Source organism: Leuresthes tenuis, unplaced genomic scaffold, assembly GCF_036924035.1.
Source record: "Leuresthes tenuis unplaced genomic scaffold, fLeuTen1.0.hap1 SCAF_18, whole genome shotgun sequence".
In the NCBI taxonomy this organism is placed as follows: Eukaryota; Metazoa; Chordata; class Actinopteri; order Atheriniformes; family Atherinopsidae; genus Leuresthes; species Leuresthes tenuis.
Genome location: NW_027325372.1, coordinates 7,778,618 through 7,797,436, shown reverse-complemented (window position 1 = coordinate 7,797,436; position 18,819 = coordinate 7,778,618). Strand labels below are relative to the sequence as shown.

The 18,819-nt window shown below is 40.4% G+C and overlaps 3 protein-coding genes across 4 annotated transcripts; 2 read left to right on the top strand and 1 right to left on the bottom strand.

Annotated features, from left to right (window-relative positions):
• Nucleotides 1-354: 354 nt before the first annotated feature.
• LOC140275212 (uncharacterized) lies at nucleotides 355-4,480 on the top strand. Its single transcript, XM_072370628.1, has 2 exons — nucleotides 355-787; nucleotides 1,639-4,480. The coding sequence occupies exons 1-2, from the start codon at nucleotides 679-681 to the stop codon at nucleotides 3,546-3,548; spliced, it is 2,019 nt and encodes a 672-aa protein (XP_072226729.1). The 5' UTR covers nucleotides 355-678; the 3' UTR covers nucleotides 3,549-4,480.
• Nucleotides 4,481-5,488: 1,008 nt separating this feature from the next.
• LOC140275225 (uncharacterized) lies at nucleotides 5,489-8,910 on the top strand. Of its 2 annotated transcripts, none has more exons than XM_072370641.1 (2): nucleotides 5,489-5,882; nucleotides 6,619-8,910. In XM_072370641.1, exons 1-2 carry the CDS (start codon nucleotides 5,807-5,809, stop codon nucleotides 7,596-7,598), a joined length of 1,056 nt encoding a protein of 351 aa, XP_072226742.1. In that variant the 5' UTR covers nucleotides 5,489-5,806; the 3' UTR covers nucleotides 7,599-8,910. The 2 variants fall into 2 exon arrangements, with proteins under 2 accessions (XP_072226742.1, XP_072226741.1); XM_072370640.1 differs by having other exon boundaries at nucleotides 5,489-5,888.
• A 3,808-nt stretch (nucleotides 8,911-12,718) lies between these two features.
• On the bottom strand, nucleotides 12,719-16,768 carry LOC140275209 (uncharacterized). The gene is made up of 2 exons (XM_072370626.1): nucleotides 16,249-16,768; nucleotides 12,719-15,372 (listed from the first exon to the last, which is right to left on the bottom strand). Exons 1-2 carry the CDS (start codon nucleotides 16,412-16,414, stop codon nucleotides 13,325-13,327), a joined length of 2,214 nt encoding a protein of 737 aa, XP_072226727.1. The 5' UTR covers nucleotides 16,415-16,768; the 3' UTR covers nucleotides 12,719-13,324.
• Between the last annotated feature and the right edge of the window lie 2,051 nt (nucleotides 16,769-18,819).

The window sequence follows — 18,819 nt, the reverse complement described above, 5'->3', positions numbered from 1 at the left end:
TTCTTTGATTTGGATTTACAATAATGATAACTGAAGATTTTATTCCTACCACATTTTTTCCTCAAAGACTATTCTTGAAGATTTTAACATGCCGGACAGTCCTCAACTCAGTTTTAGTAGCTTCAGCCATGACCTTAGTTGTTATGTTTTTTATTGCTTGATGCAGACATTTGACCCTTCTGAAACAGGGTAGCATATTCTCCAACATTACTTAATTACTACAGGGAGGCTCTGACTTATTTGCGAAGTTAAATCTACATGATGACTTTTTCTTTGGTCAGGTTGTTTCTGTACAGTCCTGGGGCTCTTAATTTGAAGGCCTATTAGAGCTCGCTTCTACCGGAAGTAGTTTTCTCCTGGCAGCAGCAGCAGCAGCAGAGTTGCAGAGTCAAACATCCTTCTTTCATAGTGTATTATGTCTTTGTTGTGCGAGTCCTCAGAACCCGTGTATCACATAGAATCGCCACAATGGAGTTTGTATTATTAACTGTTAATGAAAGTCTGGTTTGCTGAAAAAAAGCTTTTAAAGGCTACAAAGCTATTAACGTTAGCTTAGCAGGCTAGCTGGAAACAGAAAGAATGGAGCTGATGAACACATCGAACCAAAGCGACATTTTAAGGGAGAAAAGGCTGATTTCATGACGAAATTTGTGGAGAGCAGTTTGCTGCTGTAATTGTATGAAAATGTCTGAAGCCCAGATGCTGAGAGGATTGGAGAAAAAACAGCAAACTGTGGAGGAAGAGCCAGGCAGTCAGGCTGGAGAGCAGCTGATCTCTAAACTTGGTGGTAACCATGTTCTTCTTTCTTTGTTTTAATCATCTACTTATCATTTTATAATCACCACGGCCGAAGTTTTCTGTCACCATGAACTATGATGCTAATAGGCTTTTGCCTCTATTTTGCCTGAACTTATCATTTGAACATGTCAAAGATATAACACACAGAGAAAATAAATGTAATCTCATTTTTTGAGCTCTGGTAATAAAGACCAGGGATTGAATGCACTGGAAATTGTTCTGCTCCAACAATTATAAGTTGCTTTGTATTAACCACTTATGGTTAAATGTGGGCTTGTAGAGGCAGACGTTTAACCTTTTAACAAGATAGGCAATGACTTGAACGAATATAATTCATTAACTTGTGATAGCTTTCACAATTTAGGGCAAAGAAGAGGCTCTTATTTTGTAATTGTTTTCACTTTATTATGAAAATAAAACCACAAGATTCAACAAACATTTACATCTGTATTTTGTTCTTGACGTAGCTCGATCTGCGTGTGTTTTCAACAGCACCAATCTGATAACCAGCAGTAACATTGATTTCCATTGTAAATATATGTCTGTGTCCTCCGATTTTGCACCAGTGGACAATCCACATAGACACTGAGACACATTTGAGCAGCTGTTATTATACTGTGTGGGGAAGGACCTGGAAATACCAAATTAAGTACCTAAAAAGTTGTATTTCACATATAACAGTTAAGAGAAGTATAATATGAAGGCAACAATGAATACATCTCTCTGCTACTTTCTTGATGTTGACTGATATTTAGAACTGCAATATTGGTTCAAATGTAGGACTCTGATGACTTAAATGGTGTAAACTGCTTCCATAAAATGTGTTTCTGTTTCCTGCAGATGTTCAGCAGCTGTTGGTAATCAAAGAGGAGCTTCCTCCTGGGCAGCAGAACTTCAGTACCGATCTGGACCAGGAGGACCTGAAGCCCCCACACATTAAAGAGGAACAGGAGGAGGCTGATATAACAGAGTGCTCAATCAGCCCCGTCCCTGTGAAGAGTGAAGACGATGAGGAGAAACCTCAGTCCTCAAAGTTTCATCACAGAGAGATTGTGGGAAATGGAGACTCTGGGGAAGAACCAGAACCAGATCAGTGTTTACAGTCAGATACTGAAGACAAGACTTCTGAGTCTTCAGAGACGGACGTCAGCGACGGAAACTGGGAGGAGAGCAGTGGACCTCGGTCAGGTTTAAAAATAAAAAATAGTAAAGTCACTACAGGCGACATGAAACGCAACTCTGATGCAAAGTTACACAAATGCACTGAATGTGATAAATCATTTGAGTACAGGTCACGCCTTTTAAAACATAGGAGAGTTCACACGGGGGAAAAACCTTTCACTTGCTCTGTCTGCGAGGCAGCTTTTCCATGGAAACACTCTTTTGTGCAGCACATGAGAATCCACACGGGAGAGAAACCCTTCAGCTGCTCCGTCTGCGGTCGAAGCTTCAGGCGGAGAGAAGGTTTAACCCGCCACATGCGGTGTCACACTGGAGGGAAACCGTACAGCTGCCCTGTCTGCAATGAGTCCTTTACCTGGAAACAGGATCTGGTCGAACACACGAAAATCCACACAACAGAAACTTTCAGTTGCTCTGTTTGTAAGGAAGATTTCATATCAAAACACAATTTAGTGCAACACATGACTGTTCACACAGGAGAGAAGCGTTTCAGCTGCTCCGTCTGCGAGGCGGCTTTCACTCGCAAACACTCCTTTGTGCAGCACATGAGAATCCACACTGGAGAGAAACCGTTCGGTTGCTCCGTCTGTGGTCAAAGCTTCAGCAGAAAAAAGAATTTAACCCGTCACATGAGATGTCACGCTGATGGAAAACCGTACAGCTGCTCCATCTGCAAAGAGGCGTTCACATGGAAACAGGATCTGATGGAACATACAAAAGTCCACATTCGAAAAACCTACAGCTGCTCTGTTTGTAAGGCGGATTTTAGATCCAAACATAATCTGGTGCTGCACATGAGAACCCACACAGGAGAGAATCCTTTCACTTGCTCGGTTTGTCAGGCGGCTTTTAAGTTCAAAACCAATTTAGTGAAGCACATGAGAATCCACACCAAAGAAAAATGCTTCAGCTGCTCTGTTTGCAAAGCAGCTTTCAGATCAAAACACAACTTAGTTCAACACATGAGAATTCACACAGGAGAGAAGCCCTTCAGCTGCTCGGTCTGTCACCGAGGCTTCACCAGGAGGGAAGGTGTAACTCGTCACATGAGATGTCACACCGGAGAAAAACCCTACAACTGCTCAGTCTGTAAGGCCACCTTTAAGTGGAGTAATGCTTTTGCAGAACACACGAGAATCCACACGGGAGAAAAACCTTTCAGCTGCTATGTTTGCACCGCGGCTTTCAGGAAGAGAAACAGTTTAGTGCAACACATGAAGATCCACACAGAGGAAAAACCCTTCAGCTGCTCCATATGTGGGGTTGCTTTTAGGAGGAGGCAGGACTTTGAGTATCATACAGAAAACCATAGCATCAAAAACACCTTTAGATGCTCCATCTGTAAAGCAGCTTTTAGAAAGAAAGATGGTTTAGAGTGCCACATGAGGTCCCACACTGGCGAAAGACCATTTAGCTGTTCTATCTGTAAGCTATCCTTTAAAAGCAGAAACAGTTTAAAGGAACATGTTAGAGTCCACGCTGGAGAAAAACCGTACAGCTGCAACAAAAAGATCACTCAGCTCTCAGGGGTCACAGCAGATCAGCAGTGCTGCAGTGAGATAACCTGAATTTGCCGCTTTTGTTTGGAAACTGCTGTTACCAATGGACACAAAGATATCCCCTGACATCTGCCCTTTTTAGGAGTAAAATTTGACTCTACAGAATGAGATGAGGTGCACATTCCAGACAGTCATTCCATAAATGGATCCACCTGATCACATACAACCCTGTATAAAACATGGAAACAGAATGCAGTTATTTACAACTCCGTGGGATCTTTTAAGCAAATATGGTCATTCAAATAAACATTGAAAAAGACAATCTATTGAATGTTACAACCGAAATATTGCCCTTTGAAAAATATATACTCATTTTAAAATTGATAACAGCAGCATACAGAAAAGAGAGAACAACCTGGGTGGAACATCTCACAACATCATTTTTCACCTGACGCAGCATATGGAGGACTGGAACTGCCATACTCAAACCTAATTACAGAAATAATTCAGTGAATCAGTTGAAACGTCCAAATAAAGGCAAATTCCCAAGAAGTTGAGACATTGTGTAAAATGTAAATAAAAACGGAAAACAACGATTACCAAATATCAGAAACTTTTTATTAGCATTTATTGGTAAATTCATTTATAGTGCCCTCGATTTATTCTTGGATACGGCAGTTTCTGTCCTCCACAGAAGCACTCACTTCACTTTCCTTGGTTTAGTTGCTCTGACTCAGATCAGAGATCCTGGAGGTGAGTTTGTGGGCCATTAACTACATTCACATGACACGAGAAGAAAAAAAGTATCCGACCAAAACCAGACTTTCAAATTGCATGTAAACATGTCTGACTGAAATCATAAAAAGTTGAGCTTCTCAAAACCAGGCTGACAACACCAGATAAATGTGGTCGGGGATCAAATCACTCACTGCATGTATATGCTCAGTTAGACTCTGTAAATGCATTTTTGTATCTTTTTCTAAAAGTGTAGGTGTTTATTAATACAGGTGACTTCCCAATAAAGCTACTCTCGTTCAGATATTATTCTTTTTCTTTTGTCAGACAACAGCCTGATTTTATAATCGCAGCATCATCAGATAAAAATCCTCATTCAGGTAACTTAAAAACATCTGTACAGTGACTTTGGCTAAACTTCCATGTACGGTGATCACTCATAAAGTTAGAAGAGGCAGAATATCTCAAACCTTTACTAATATAGTCCACAGCATTTCAGTGTCAGACATATTTAGAAGAGTCACTCACTCCCCCCTCCCATGCATGTATACTGGGACAAAGATGGTGGTCCAATTAAGTAGACTTTAGATTACCCTACATATTATTCCAGTTACAGATACTTTAATAGAAGGCAACTAGACCAAGAAAATACATAGAGTTGCCTTCTTTTGAAGCATCTAGGATTACCATAATCTGAATAACTGAGAATCTTTACTAACAAATTCCAGTTTGCAGGTGCACAGTGAATAATAATGGAAATCAGAGTCAGTTAAGTCGACCTTGCAACATAGTCCAATAATTTGAGTCTGTTTGATAAGAGGCCATGTTAAAAGACAAAAGCGAAGGAAAAACAGAAGGGGTCTGTTAGTGTCTAGTGGTACAACTTACTGAGCATACAGCTCACAATGCTGATTGTTTCTTTAAGGTTAGCAATAAAGCTTAGTGAGAAGAAATAAACAGCATCTAAGTTCTTCAGAATTACAGCAGGGGCATGAAAGTATAAAATGGGATAAAAATGGGAAAGTTGCACCTGTAAATGGTCTTATCATGAATTTTTATTCTTATAATAGAACCTCGGCTAAATGCTAATATTACTAATCCTAATAACGCTAATGCTACTAATAATAACGATAATATTAATAATGATAACAATGGTGATTAATATTCGAGTAATTTCCATAAACTATTGTGCATCGAAAGCGTCAGGAATTATGGTCGTGTTTTTAAGCTTTAATTTTGAAGGCCAATAAGAAGTATCACCTGCCGGCCAACCGGAAGTGATTTCCTTGTAGCAGCAGCTGCTACGAAAACAGTTCTGCGTTTCTCTTTTAGTGCTCAACCTCCAAACTGAATGAGTCCTCAGAGCAGCTGTATCCGATCAAGATGTCTGGGTGGACTTGGTACATCTCATCGTGTTTCTGAATTTATTTTCCTGACTCGGCTCCAAGCAGCTCCAAAGCTACTTTAGCTTAGCCTGTGAGCCGGAGGTGGACTGACGGAGCAGCACATCGAGTCAGAGCGACAGTTTGATGGAGACCAGGCTGTACTGAAGTGAGAGAGCAAAAGTAGCTGCTGTAAAAGCAGTGTTAAAAATGTCTGAAGTCCAGAAGCTGGTACGGTTGGAAAAGCAGACGCCAAGTGCCGCAGACGTATCAGCGGATAGTTATGGTAACTGTTTGTGCTTTTTTTTAACAATGGTTTCATTCATATTAAGTATACATTTCAGCAAGTTGTTTTTAGGGAAAACCCTGTCTCATTAACCACAAGATAAATGCAGAGTATTTACGTGTTTCTAGGTACCCCATTTTCCAGCTTGAAATAGTCACAGGACAGAAAAAGGTCGACTTAATTTGTTATAAATTTGGGAATATTCAGTCTGAAGCATGAAATAACAAGCCATAAATATTTCGTAGAGGCTGAAGTACCTGAAACAAACCTAAGAAAATATTGCCGGGCCGCTGGATAACACTTTGTGAAACTCTACAACTAATTTCCTGATAACAATTCAATTTAAAACTACTTACACTTCCAAATAATAACACAGGTTTACACTCTTGAAGAGCTACCTTTTCTACTTTTTGCTTCTAATTTGTTGATAGCGCACATAAATGGCATCTTTGATTAGTGGAACTGCACATTTTTGTTTTGAGTTTATGTAAAATCTTGACTGTAACGAATGGCAATTACATATAAAAAATCTGATATGGGTCAGAAATGCTCCAAAAAGTAAGATTTGAACCACTTTTGCCTGGACTGTGAATGTAGCCAAAGTGACTGAAACACGACCCTTTAAAACTAAGTTTGCAGTTATGAACAGTTGAATGAATGAAAAATATGTGTTTTCCTGATGACTTACTTAGAGTAAACTGCTTCCATTATGTGTCCGTGTTTCTGTCTCCTGCAGATGTTCAGCAGCTGTTGGTGATCAAAGAGGAGTTTCCTCTCGAGCAGCAGAACTGGAGTCCCAGTCTGGACCAGGACCTAAAACCCCCACATATTAGAAAGGAACAAGAAGAAGCTGATATCATCAAGTTCACATTCAGCCCCGTCCCTGTGAAGAGTGAAGATGATGAAGAGAAACCTCAGTCCTCAGAGCTTCATCACAGCCAGACTGAGGAGAACAGAGACTCTGTGGGAGATCCAGACCAGTATTTAGTATTAGATGTCGAAGACAGAGTTGCAGAGTCTTCAGAGACGGACGTCAGCGATGGAAACTGGGCGGAGAGCAGTGGACCTCAGACAGGTTCAAACTCTGGTAACATAAAATGCGACGCTGGTAAGAAATTACACGTCTGCAGTGATTGTGGTAAAACATTCAGCCGCAGGGGACGTCTGTTGGGACACAAGAGAATTCACACAGGAGAAAAACCTTACAGCTGCTCCGTCTGTAATGCAGCCTTTACGTGGAAAAACGCTTGTGTGGAACACACAAGAATCCACACGGGAGAAAGACCTTTCAGCTGCTCTGTCTGTAGTGCAACTTTTAAAAGGAAATACACTTTAGTGCAACACTCGAGAACCCACACAGGAGAGAAGCCTTTCAGCTGCTCCGTCTGCGGCCAAACCTACAGACACAGTGTAGGTCTGAGCCGTCACATGAGAAGTCACACAGGAGAAAAACCCTACACCTGCTCCTTCTGTGAGGCAACTTTTAAATGGAAAAATGCTTTTGTGGAACACACAAGAATCCACACGGGTGAGAAACCTTTCAGCTGCTCCGTCTGTGAGGCAGCTTTTAGGAGGAAACAGGATTTTGTCAACCACACACGAGTTCACAGCGGAGAAAAGGCTTTCAGCTGCTCAGTCTGTGGTCAAGGCTTCAGTAAAACCATATATTTAACTTCTCACATGAGATGTCACGAAGGACAAGAACCTTTCAGCTAAACTGTCTGAATGACTGCTTTTCACAGCAAATCCTCCTCATTGGGAACACATGAGATTCCACGCAAGAGAGAAACTGTTCGGCTTTAGGTGATATGAGATGACAAGCTGCTGGCTCTCTTTTAAAAGTATGTTTTGTAACACCACTGTGGAACAGTTTAAACCGGCAGACTTTCTAAATAGATATTAGCCACAGCATGCTGGCGTACGCAACCGATATCTTAAACCTCTCCAGTCTTACTACAAAGGAACGTGATTATCCTCTGAAGTTTGTTGTACATAATGATCAACTTTGAGTCTCTGGGTCAAGAATGAAATTGTAAAACTGATGTGAAACGTGACTGAAGTGTATATTTTGAGGCAGTAACTCCTCTAAGAAATTGCTCCTCTGAGTTAATGAGGAGCAAGTTCTTTATTGAAATTTCCAACACAGAAACAAGATAGCTACCAGTCTCCATGGCTAATGTATTAGAACTTGAAAATATTAGCATTTTTGTTTTGAATTTGAATAAGATTATTACTTATTGAAAAACTCGGGGGAAAATATCTTCAAAGTGTTTGAGGCAGATGAGGAGAAAAAACTATTTAAAAGTGCTTGACTTGCTCCTGACGCTTCTGCTCTAATTATATATAAATATTTTCAGTCTTTTTTTATTCATCACAACAGTTTGAGTGTTTGTTAGCGTGATAGAAACAGTGCCCTGTAAAGTGACTGAGGATGAGGCGCCCTTTGATAACAGCTACGCTGTTATAGTTCTGCAGTTAAACCTTCATGTGCATAACAATGACTGTTCAGTCAGCTTAAACATGTGGAAAAGGGATATTTTCAGCTACTTCTGTCCTTGTTTTACACAAGCACAACGCGCTTTGCCTGTTAATATGAATTATTATTATCGGATGTTGTTGGAAAACTGTGATGTTATGAGGACTAGTGGTAAACCTCGCTTGATTGATCTTCCAATAATGTCAAATATTTGTCACTTTCAGAGGCAAGAAGAACGTTGTGGAAAAAATCACCACCGTGTGAGGGTCTGAATGTCAGTGCTGTTAAAGATTGATGAGGCTGTTAATTCCACATATCTTGTATCTGAGAAAGGAGTTCAGACAACCAGAAATGTCCAGCCTGCAAAACAAGCAGGGAAAGAAGTTGCTACAACGAAGTCGGCAGACCTTTGAATTTTGTGACCACGACCCACCCTCACTTGTGAATGTGAAAAATATCATGTTCTGTCTTACTTGTTACATGCTAAACTGGTTATAAAAACAAGCTTTTAGTCCATTGGTCACACTGCAATTTTTTTTTTTTTTTTTTAGGCACGCGTGTTGAGGATGTTTTGAAGAAAGAACAAATCGAGAAGAATATATATATATATATATATATATATATATGAATGACATAAAATTGTATTAAACCAACACTGTTCCCCTGCATTTAGCTGCATTTAACCACATGTGCTTCTACACTCAAAGATCCACAACTCAATATACAGCTTGCTCTTCTTTTTAAGTGTCGTTTTTTGCACAGCCCAACCCCCTAAGAAATCTGGTGGTCTTCCACCAAAGAGAAGCCCAGCCGTCAGGACCTCCAACAGGACACAAAATCTGCAACTTCTCTACTTCTACGAGGCCATCTTTTCCAGTTATCTCCTTTCTCTCCCAGCAACAGCTATCTGTTAGTAAGATGACTGTTGGCACAATTTGACCAACAGCACCTAGAGCATAAACTGCCCGGGGCTTCTTTGAAGGGGTTTAGGCTCTAAGGTACAGGGTAGATTGGGAAAATTAAGGTTGCTGAAGTGTTCCTCCCCAACAGTGTCGGCACTGCCTTTCTGATCAGATCTGCCTACACAGATGCTGTTTGGTAATAAAACGTACCTTAGTGTATGAACATTTCTACAGGTTGCGGGTGTTTAAATTTGAGCCTTTAAATTTCTTGTCCCAATCAGATCTCTCCGCTCCATGGTTGAAACATGAGGTGGATTGTCTGCTCTATTCACTGTAAAACTGACGCTGTTACATATTTCATGGATTTTGAGTGGTTCTTTTGTGCGTCAGTGTACCTGTGATAAAAAGATCAAAGATCCCTCATTCTGGAGCTCGTTTGACCACTGAAGCTTGAGACGCACTTTTTTATCTTCTCATCTGATTCATGTGATCATGAATGTGTGGCTTTCAAATTTTTAGTTTACAAACAGTAATAGTCATGCCTGCGGTACAATTTAAAGTCAGCATTTGCTGATCTGAGATGACTGAGACAGAAAAACCACAAAACAAAGACAAAACTCCTTTCTCCAAAACATTTATTTATATTGTTTAATCTGTGAATTACAAAAACTGTGGTTGCTTTTTGTTACGACCACTTTTATGTTCATGTCACTTTATACACTCTGGTCTCTTTGATTGCTTCTTACATAACCTGGAAGTCTACTTTTTTTCAAATGAAATAGCTATAGAGTGTCTTGCCTGACACATTTGTTTATCTTTTAACCTGTTATAGTCTTATTTTTCATATTCCAAAAATGTCAAACATCTCAGTGGAAAGGAAGAAATTCAAAGTAGGCGTTTCAGTGTCCTTTTCCAGCAGCTCTGTGGCATCAGAGATATCAGATGTGACACTTGTGGCATTTGACCTACGACTGCCCTGCGGATCTCTTGTCACAGACACTGCAGCTGAACTGTTTCTCAGTGCACACTCCGTGTGTGTGCACTGAGAAGTGATAAGTTAAATTGGCCTGAGAGAAACTCTCCCCACATACTGGGCAGCTGTATGGTTTCTCTTCTGTGTGGAGCATCATGTGCCACAGAGCGAGCAGCTGAAGCAGCTCCCTTCTCATTCACTTATTCCCTACACTGAACGGCCAATCAGTGAGCTCTCTTACTGACCAATCGCTGAGATCAGTGACTGGTCAGTGAGTTAAAAGGACTGATTGGGTCGACTTAAAAACATCTCTATAGATGTGAAGCCCCGAAGGTCGAAGTATTTGACACATTCCTGACAGCTGCTGTCTTGTAGTTCATTCCTCTGTATTTGACTATTAAAAGATGTTTTTGGATAGTTCTACCCAGCTTATTAATAGTTATGTGAGAACTGGGGATGAATCATGAACAGGGATCGCTGATTACTTGTTAAGCATTTTAACTAATACTTCAAACGAGTGGAGACTGTTTACAAACTGTTGCAAAGGTCTGAAGTTCTGTTCAGGAGAGAAAAATGTTTTATCCGTGCTCCCCTGGGGACAGCAGGATGTTTAAACCACAAACTGGTTTCAGTGCGGTCTGTTCTGATATTTACTGGCTGCTTATGAAGGGTTAGCTGACATCAGCAGGAGCAGAAGGAGGACAAACCTGCCCTGTGCTGCTTCATTCCAGTCAGTAAAACCACATCCAGATCACGCCATCGCCTCTTCATACTCCAGTATTGTTCTCTCTAAATGTCCGAGTATGTCATCCACAGCTGTGGTGAGCCGCTGGCTGATGAAAACCTTCAGACCCTGAAGTCTGAACATCTTCACACAGCCACACAAACCAAAGGATTGGTGTGAAGGTGGTTTCAATCTCCGCAGTTGGAAGTGAGCATACTAGTGATAATTTCCAGGTCTTCTTTAAGAATAAAAGCTGCCCAGACTTGAACTAAACCACTGACTATAAAGCACAGAAGATGATAGGAATTACTGGGTCGGCTCACTGGGTTCAAGTCCAGAAGGGTTCATTGATCAGCATTTGAAATGACAGTCAATAAAATGTGTTCAAGGAACTAAAAAGACAACAAAGACAAACACATCATGCAACAACAAACGGATGCAAATCAACCACAAAAGACTCAAATTGGCAACAAAGAAATAAAAGAAGAATGTGCCAGATATGCAAGACAACCTCAGAGTTAAATAAATGCAAAACATAACCACAAGACATGCAAAATGAATCAAAAAGGAAGAGAAAAAAGACGCAACATGTTGGTGTCCTGCTTCATAATCCATCCAAACATGAGTAAAAGCAGAAATCGTGGTTGTGGGCCATGACTTACAAAGTCAAAGAGACAATTTGATGTCCCTCAAAGGTTTCATTCTCACAAATACATCACCTACAGAGAAAGTAAATCAGATTGATGTGTAAGACTTTGGTCAGAAGGTGGCAGTGCTGCTACTAAAATATAAAGAACGGGAATATTTATACAGTTAAAAAGTAATACCATGAAACCTAACACCTCAGTAACACAGCCTCTTCTTTTAAACTTTAGTTCAGACTTTAAAAACTGTAACTTTGATTTCTAACTTTCTCTGCCGGCTAACCAACTTCATCCATTCAAACCTACATGTCTGAAATGTGTAATGCACACTGATCCTTTGCACAAATTCCTTTATCTTTAACAATGAAATACTGCTGTTAAAACTTGTTTTATTCCTTTTAGTTTAGTCTAACGGGTGATAGATATAAAATACCATGAAAGTCGCATTTGGGCTTGACATAATGAATTAAACAAACCCTTAGATTTGGTACAATTTGGGTGTTTAAAACACCAAAGAAGACAGCTTCATTACAGAATAATAATAATTCAACTAGAAAAAGTGGATTTGAGTCAAGGTTCACTATCTGTACTGTTTGTGAAATAAGCTTAATGAAACTTGAAGAAATCCACATATATAAATATGTTCAAGGAGTTATTTGTCTATTTTTAAATAGGATGAAAGTATCTTGCTTGTTGTCAGATTGTCTCATCTCAGTAAGACAGGCAAATTAAGGCACATGATGAGCATGAACACCCTGAAAATACGGCATGCGCTACATTGTCCAAAAGCACAGAATCTGTGTGAAAGTAATATTTTCACTGCTCGTTGTTTTGATGGCAACCTGCTTTTTTCTTACCAACCGCAATTGACAGCAAAGTGTAAAAAGAAGACAACCTGGGAACCACAGTGGGTCACTTAGGGCTCAAGCTCCATTCTCTTGTGTGAAAGTCTGTGATGTAATACCAATGTTCACCCCTTCTATAACCTTATAAGCATGTTTGGACATGTTACAGTTACAATACAATACAGTAAAATAACACATTTGTGACAGTTTGAAGTAATCTCACAGTTTTTCAACCTTTATTGTCAATCTGGCATGCTTTTTTTTTTTTTTTTTTTTTACTGAGGGCCAACATCTCTACACATGCATTTGATTGAAGGGACAGAATTTGTTCCAGTCTTCCTACACACAAACATGCATTTATAAAAGGAGAATTCTTTGGTTCTTTCTTTGTAAATATGCACAGAAACAAAACAGACACTTGTAGACACTTTTGCGAGATAGTTATTTTCAGTTTTTATTTTGTCTAATCTAATTTAATTGCGGGTTCTGTAAATAACTGCAGCAACACAAAATGGTCGTATGTAAGGATGTCCGCGCTGATGGTGTTTGAACACCTTGGTAATACAACTTTTAGAAAAGAGTGAATGTATAGACCAGTCTGTTTTTCTGGCACCAGATGAGTTTCGGCTCCTATGCTGCTTTACGTTTCATAGGATTGTTCTTCTTGAGCTGTGGGTGGAACTGGCTACAGCCCTTTTTTCACTCTCATCTATAATCTGATCATTTCGTGTATATGTCTGTACATGCGTTCAGTTTGAGAGTGGCTCAGATTCATAAGACATCTCGTATTTGCACACAGTTTAAGTCATGAAATGAGACGGGGTTCTGTTGATCTAAGCTAATGACAGAGTGACAACTCCAGGGTCAGCTCGCATGCTTCAGTGCACCTTTGAAGTAGGGTGGCTGCTGCTACTCTCGCCGTCACACTTGTGCTTCTTGAGCTGTTTGCGCCAACCAAATCTTTGATCACAGACCCCGCAGCTGAACCGTTTCTCCCCCGTGTGAACGACCATGTGCTGCTCCATGTTTCCCCGTTTGCTGAACTGCTTTTTACAAACCGGGCAGCTGTACTGTTTCTCTGCTGTGTGACACCGGAGGTGCCGCAGCAGCGTGTCCTTGAGGCTGAACACTTTCCCACACTGAGCGCATTGGAACTGCTTCGTTGCTTGATGTCCTTTGTTACTAACAGGGGGTGTGAAAGAGCAGCAGTTGGACGGAGGTTGAGTTTGGCTGTCACATGGTGGCGGGGACTCTTCAATGACACACTGATGGACCCTGAGCTGATAAGGCCATTTAAACATTTTGTCACAAACGCTGCACCTCAGCCTTTGCTCTCTTGAATGTATTCTCATGTGTCTCTGAAGCTGTTTTCTCCAGGGAAACCCTCTGTTGCAGACTGAGCAGATGAAACACTTATCTCCTGCGTGACATCGCAGGTGTTGCTGCAGGTAAGTCTTCCGGGAAAATGTTTTACTGCAGTCAGGGCAACCAAATGACTTCCCGTCATTGTTAAATCCCATATCAGCTGCAAGGATTTCAGTCTGAACTGTGGAACTGTGTGAAGTCTCACCTTCAGTACCTGGTTGTAAATATCTGTCTGTTTCAGCAGGTTTAGCTCCATCAGCAGCTTCCTTAGTGCACTGAAGCTCTGCACTGACACACTGGTGATTTTTGAGCTGATAAAGCCAATTAAACCTTTGGTCACAAGTGCTGCAGCAGAACAGTTTCTCTCCTGTGTGTCGCGCCAGGTGTTGCCTCAGATGCACCTTCTGTATGAATCTTTTACTGCAAAACGAGCAGCTGAACGGCTTCTCTCCAGTGTGGATCATCATGTGCGTCTTTAGATTTGAGTTTTGGCTGAATCTTTTTCCACACGCAGAGCAGCAGAAAGGTCTCTCACTCCTCTTGCAGCCACTCTTCCTCAGAAAGTTTGCATGTGACTGACATTTCCTGGAAGACTTACGGGTTCCTCTAACTTTTGTTTCAGGTTCTGGAGTTGTGTAATCTGTATCTGGTGCTCCACGGTCCTCTTCTTGTTCACTTTGAGCAAGATAAAACAGTGAGTGCCGAGGTTTCTCTTCATCCTCTTCACTCATCACAGAAACGGGACTGAACCCAACGGCTTCAGCCTCCTGCTGGGCTTGAAGCTGCTCATGTTCCTCTTTAATGTGTGGACGCTCTGGATCCTCCTGGTCCAGCCTGGAGCTCCCTTCTTGCTGTTCGGGAGGACAATCTTCTTTCCTCACAATAGATCCGTTGCCATCGAAAGGTGAGAGTAAAACACAGATGCCGCTGTTGACCCGTTTCTCCCCCGTGTGAACGACCATGTGCTGCGCCATGTTTTCCCGTTCACTGAACTGCTTTTTACAAACCGGGCAGCTGTACGGTTTCGTTCCTGTGTGTCGCGCCAGGTGTTGCCTCAGATGCACCTTCTGTATGAATCTTTTACTGCAAAACGAGCAGCTGAACGGCTTCTCTCCAGTGTGGATCATCATGTGCGTCTTTAGATTTGAGTTTTGGCTGAATCTTTTTCCACACGCAGAGCAGCAGAAAGGTCTCTCACTCCTCTTGCAGCCACTCTTCCTCAGAAAGTTTGCATGTGACTGACATTTCCTGGAAGACTTACGGGTTCCTCTAACTTTTGTTTCAGGTTCTGGAGTTGTGTAATCTGTATCTGGTGCTCCACGGTCCTCTTCTTGTTCACTTTGAGTAAGATAAAACAGTAAGTGCCGAGGTTTCTCTTCATCCTCTTCACTCTTCACAAAAACGGAACTGAACCCTACGGCTTCAGCCTCCTGCTGGGCTTGAAGCTGCTCATGTTCCTCTTTAATGTGTGGACGCTCTGGATCCTCCTGGTCCAGCCTAGAGCTCCCTTCTTGCTGTTCGGGAGGACAATCTTCTTTCCTCACAATAGATCTGTTGTCATCTACAGGTGAGAGTAAAACAGAGACACGCAGCCAATAATGAAAAGTCTGAGAATTTATTTATTTTTTTATTTCAGTTTAGTAAACACACCACTGACAAATAGGGACAGATTACACACTCAAGATGGATGGTTATATTTCATGTAAAGGATGTCTGGTTGTCTGTCTATGGGATGGATAAGTGGAGAATATCAGAGTAAAGAAGTCACAGGATCACATAGTTATTTCAGTTAAATTTTAAGGTAATCTTTCATCCTGCTCGGGTATCAGTTGACTACTGCTGCTGCTTCTTGCTTCTGTGACCAGCTTCAAATCTACGAACTTCATAAGACTTCATGAAGTACATTTTAAGAAAAAGTTTGAGACTTACGTCAGCGTGAACTGAATGACACTTTATTTGGCAAATGTAAATTCAAAGAAAACATACAGATAATTTATTTGTGATATATTGTTAATGTGTTCGCTTGTTAGGTTCATTGGTAACTCTAAATTGACCCCAGGTTGTCGTCAGTATCATCATTTTAATATTGGTGATCATAATAATAATGCTGTTATTATTGTTATCAGAGTAACATTATTATTATTGTTATTGCTATTATCATAATTGTTATTTTCATCATTATCATTCTATGATCCTTGTTATTATCATTACTATAACCATTATTGTTTTTAAAAGCTATTAATAAATCAATAAAAGCTATTATTCTGAAGGCCAATCAGGCTGGACATCCGGTCACTGTGTGCACCTCAGTTTCGCAACTAACGGTTAATAATCTATTTTTGATTAACGGTTCCGTTTCCTCCGGTTTAAGCTCGGCTTCGTTAGGTTACACCCTGGAGCTGCATCAGCGGACTTAAGAGGAAACGGTGAAACCGACCTGCTCCACCTCCCTCAGGCTCCAAACGAGCCTCCAGCAGGCTGCGCTGGCGCTCTATCTCCTCCTCGTACTCCGCGATGGCTCCTTCGAAAAGCCCGAAGATCTCCTCCACTGCGTCCGTCAGACGTTGCGTCACCAGCGCTCTCAAAATCTGTGATTTTGACATCTTCACTCCGTGAAGCGTTTTCCGCAACCACCTCTTCCTGCCCCTCCAGCCGCTCCTCCCGCTCAAACGATAGCAGGCCCAGCTGTCTGGAGCTGCCCCGTACGGTGGCTGACACGTGCAAACGCGTTGCAAACGGTAAAACAAACCCAATAGTAAAACGCTGCAAGAGAAAAATGCGGCAATCACAAAAACGACCGGAGCACACGCGACGCAAACTTCAAAACACCTGCAAGGGAGAAACGCTGCAAGTTCACTCAAAACACAACGGAAGTTCGCCAGGCCACTAGGGGGTCTCGACCTGTGGGACAGGGGATGGACTATAGGAGAGCGACCATAGTAACGAATAAGAAGAAAGTTAAATATATAAATATGTCTATGCGTTATCCTTTATGTCTTTTTTAAACACTTTGCCATAATATTTTACCATATTATAGAAGAGCAGTAGAGTTATGTTGCTAATGTTAGAGTACTTTCATTTACTTGTACCTTTAAGCTTTCTTCTCTATAACCAATCTAACTCGTTTAAAGTTATATCATCCATCATTGTATTTCAAATAAATTCACGTTCTTTTAGATATCGCCAATGCACTATTAAAAACAGTATGTTATCTAGAACACCTTTCACACTTTTTCATAATTTTACGATAATACACTTTATCTGCAATTACTTCAGTGTATTCATCTGTAAAAAAAACTTTCCCTGAAAGAATAATTTTTTAACTTTTAGTATATTTTGAATTTATTTTGAGTGTAATATTAAGTGCCCTTTTTACACTTGTATTTCAATTGATAGAATAAGAAAATATGATTAGTTACGAAAAAGTACTAATTTTTCTGAACAGAAATGTGTGAAAAGTATGATTGAGGACACTGTTGATAAAATAAGAACATATCAATGGCATATTGCCTTATTAGTGGCATCTTTTGTAATAAATTCTAGTATACTCATGAAACAAAGTTTTTTTTTAGTTTACTAATTCAGCAGGTAAATTAGTAGATACACAGCCATGTACTTACATAGGCTTTAAGTTGTTCCACCTTAGCCCACTAAAGTACAATAAATACACTTCAAATTCTGCTTTTCTAGAATTTAATTACAACTAAAATGTCAGGATCGGCTGAGAGGTAGGACCCAGATGCAGCTCTTTAGTTCAAAATCCGAAGGTTTAATCCAAACAAAACATGAACAGGGAGCAAAGGCAAAAACAAAGCGTGGCAGAGCTGGATCAAAAATACTTAACGATGAGAACAAAAATCAGAACTATGAAATACAAAGACTATGGTAACAAACTGTGGCTATGAGGCAGGTAATCAAACTTGTCTCTCTGTGGCATGAAGGGAAGGTGAGGACTCTACAGTGACTCAAAGTAAACCAGGAAGCTAAATACTGTCTAGGGAGTGATCAGTGACATGAGGTGCAGCTGTGAACAATTAACCAGGTGACTTGAGTGAACTGAACTTGAACGTGGGGAAAAACATGACTAGAACAAAACATGGTTAAACATAAACTGTGACATGACAAAGACTGTTACAGAGCAGACTGTGACATAAAATATACTTTGCTGTTCCAAAATAGTAAACTTCAAGCTAACTAATCATTACCACACTTTGAGTTTACTAAGGATTAGTCTGGTTGCAATTACACTCAAGTATGCTAAAACTGAATGTGTTAAAATTTAATCTTTACCACATAGGACACGATGTAATTACACCAGTTAACACTGTTTAGCTTCTATCCTAAAGAAATGACACCTTATTTTAGGCCTGAAGTTACCTCAAATATAGCTTCATAGTGGTGTACTGGTCTCAGATCTGAAGTTTAAACCAGTTGTGATGACACAGATAAAGATCACGTTACCTTCTGGAGGAATAAGATTGATATAGCTCATATTAAACTTTAAGATTTGTAAACAGTGAAAAGCTAGTTTGCTGTACGTGAATATTTAAAGTGGCTTTGGTGCGAGGACTACAAGGAGGAAAATGGCTTCATGTTTCTCTTCAGAGGATTGAAAACAAATCTCTCTGCTCCAACAAACTTACTTAAATTAAGCAAGTGGGCTTTATTCAAGGAGGTTTTCCCCTTAATTAACACTTCCATATTGGATTTGATTTGTCTTTGTTGACAGGATATGTACATCAGACTTTTAGGGTTGCTGTAATTAAACCTTTACTTAAAAAACCTACTCTTGATTCAGAAGTGTTGGCTAATTATGGACCTATATCCAATTTCCTTTTTTTGTCTAAAGTTCTTGAAAAAATAGTTGCAGTTCAACTTTGGGATCATTTGCATAGAAATAATCTGTTTGAAGAGTTTCAGTCAGGATTCAGAGTGTCACAGTTTATGTCATGTCAGTTTATGTTTAATCATGTTTTCTTCTTGTCATGTTTTTCCTCACGTTCGGTTC

Coding starts and splice junctions, on each gene's coding strand:
- LOC140275212 (XM_072370628.1), top strand. CDS start 679: ATGAAAATGTCTGAAGCCCAGATGCTGAGAGGATTGGAGAAAAAACAG. Junction 788..1,638: donor GCTGATCTCTAAACTTGGTG/GTAACCATGTTC, acceptor TGTTTCCTGCAG/ATGTTCAGCAGCTGTTGGTA.
- LOC140275225 (XM_072370640.1), top strand. CDS start 5,807: ATGTCTGAAGTCCAGAAGCTGGTACGGTTGGAAAAGCAGACGCCAAGT. Junction 5,889..6,618: donor AGCGGATAGTTATGGTAACT/GTTTGTGCTTTT, acceptor TGTCTCCTGCAG/ATGTTCAGCAGCTGTTGGTG.
- LOC140275209 (XM_072370626.1), bottom strand. CDS start 16,414: ATGTCAAAATCACAGATTTTGAGAGCGCTGGTGACGCAACGTCTGACG. Junction 15,373..16,248: donor GCCTGAGGGAGGTGGAGCAG/GTCGGTTTCACC, acceptor TCTCACCTGTAG/ATGACAACAGATCTATTGTG.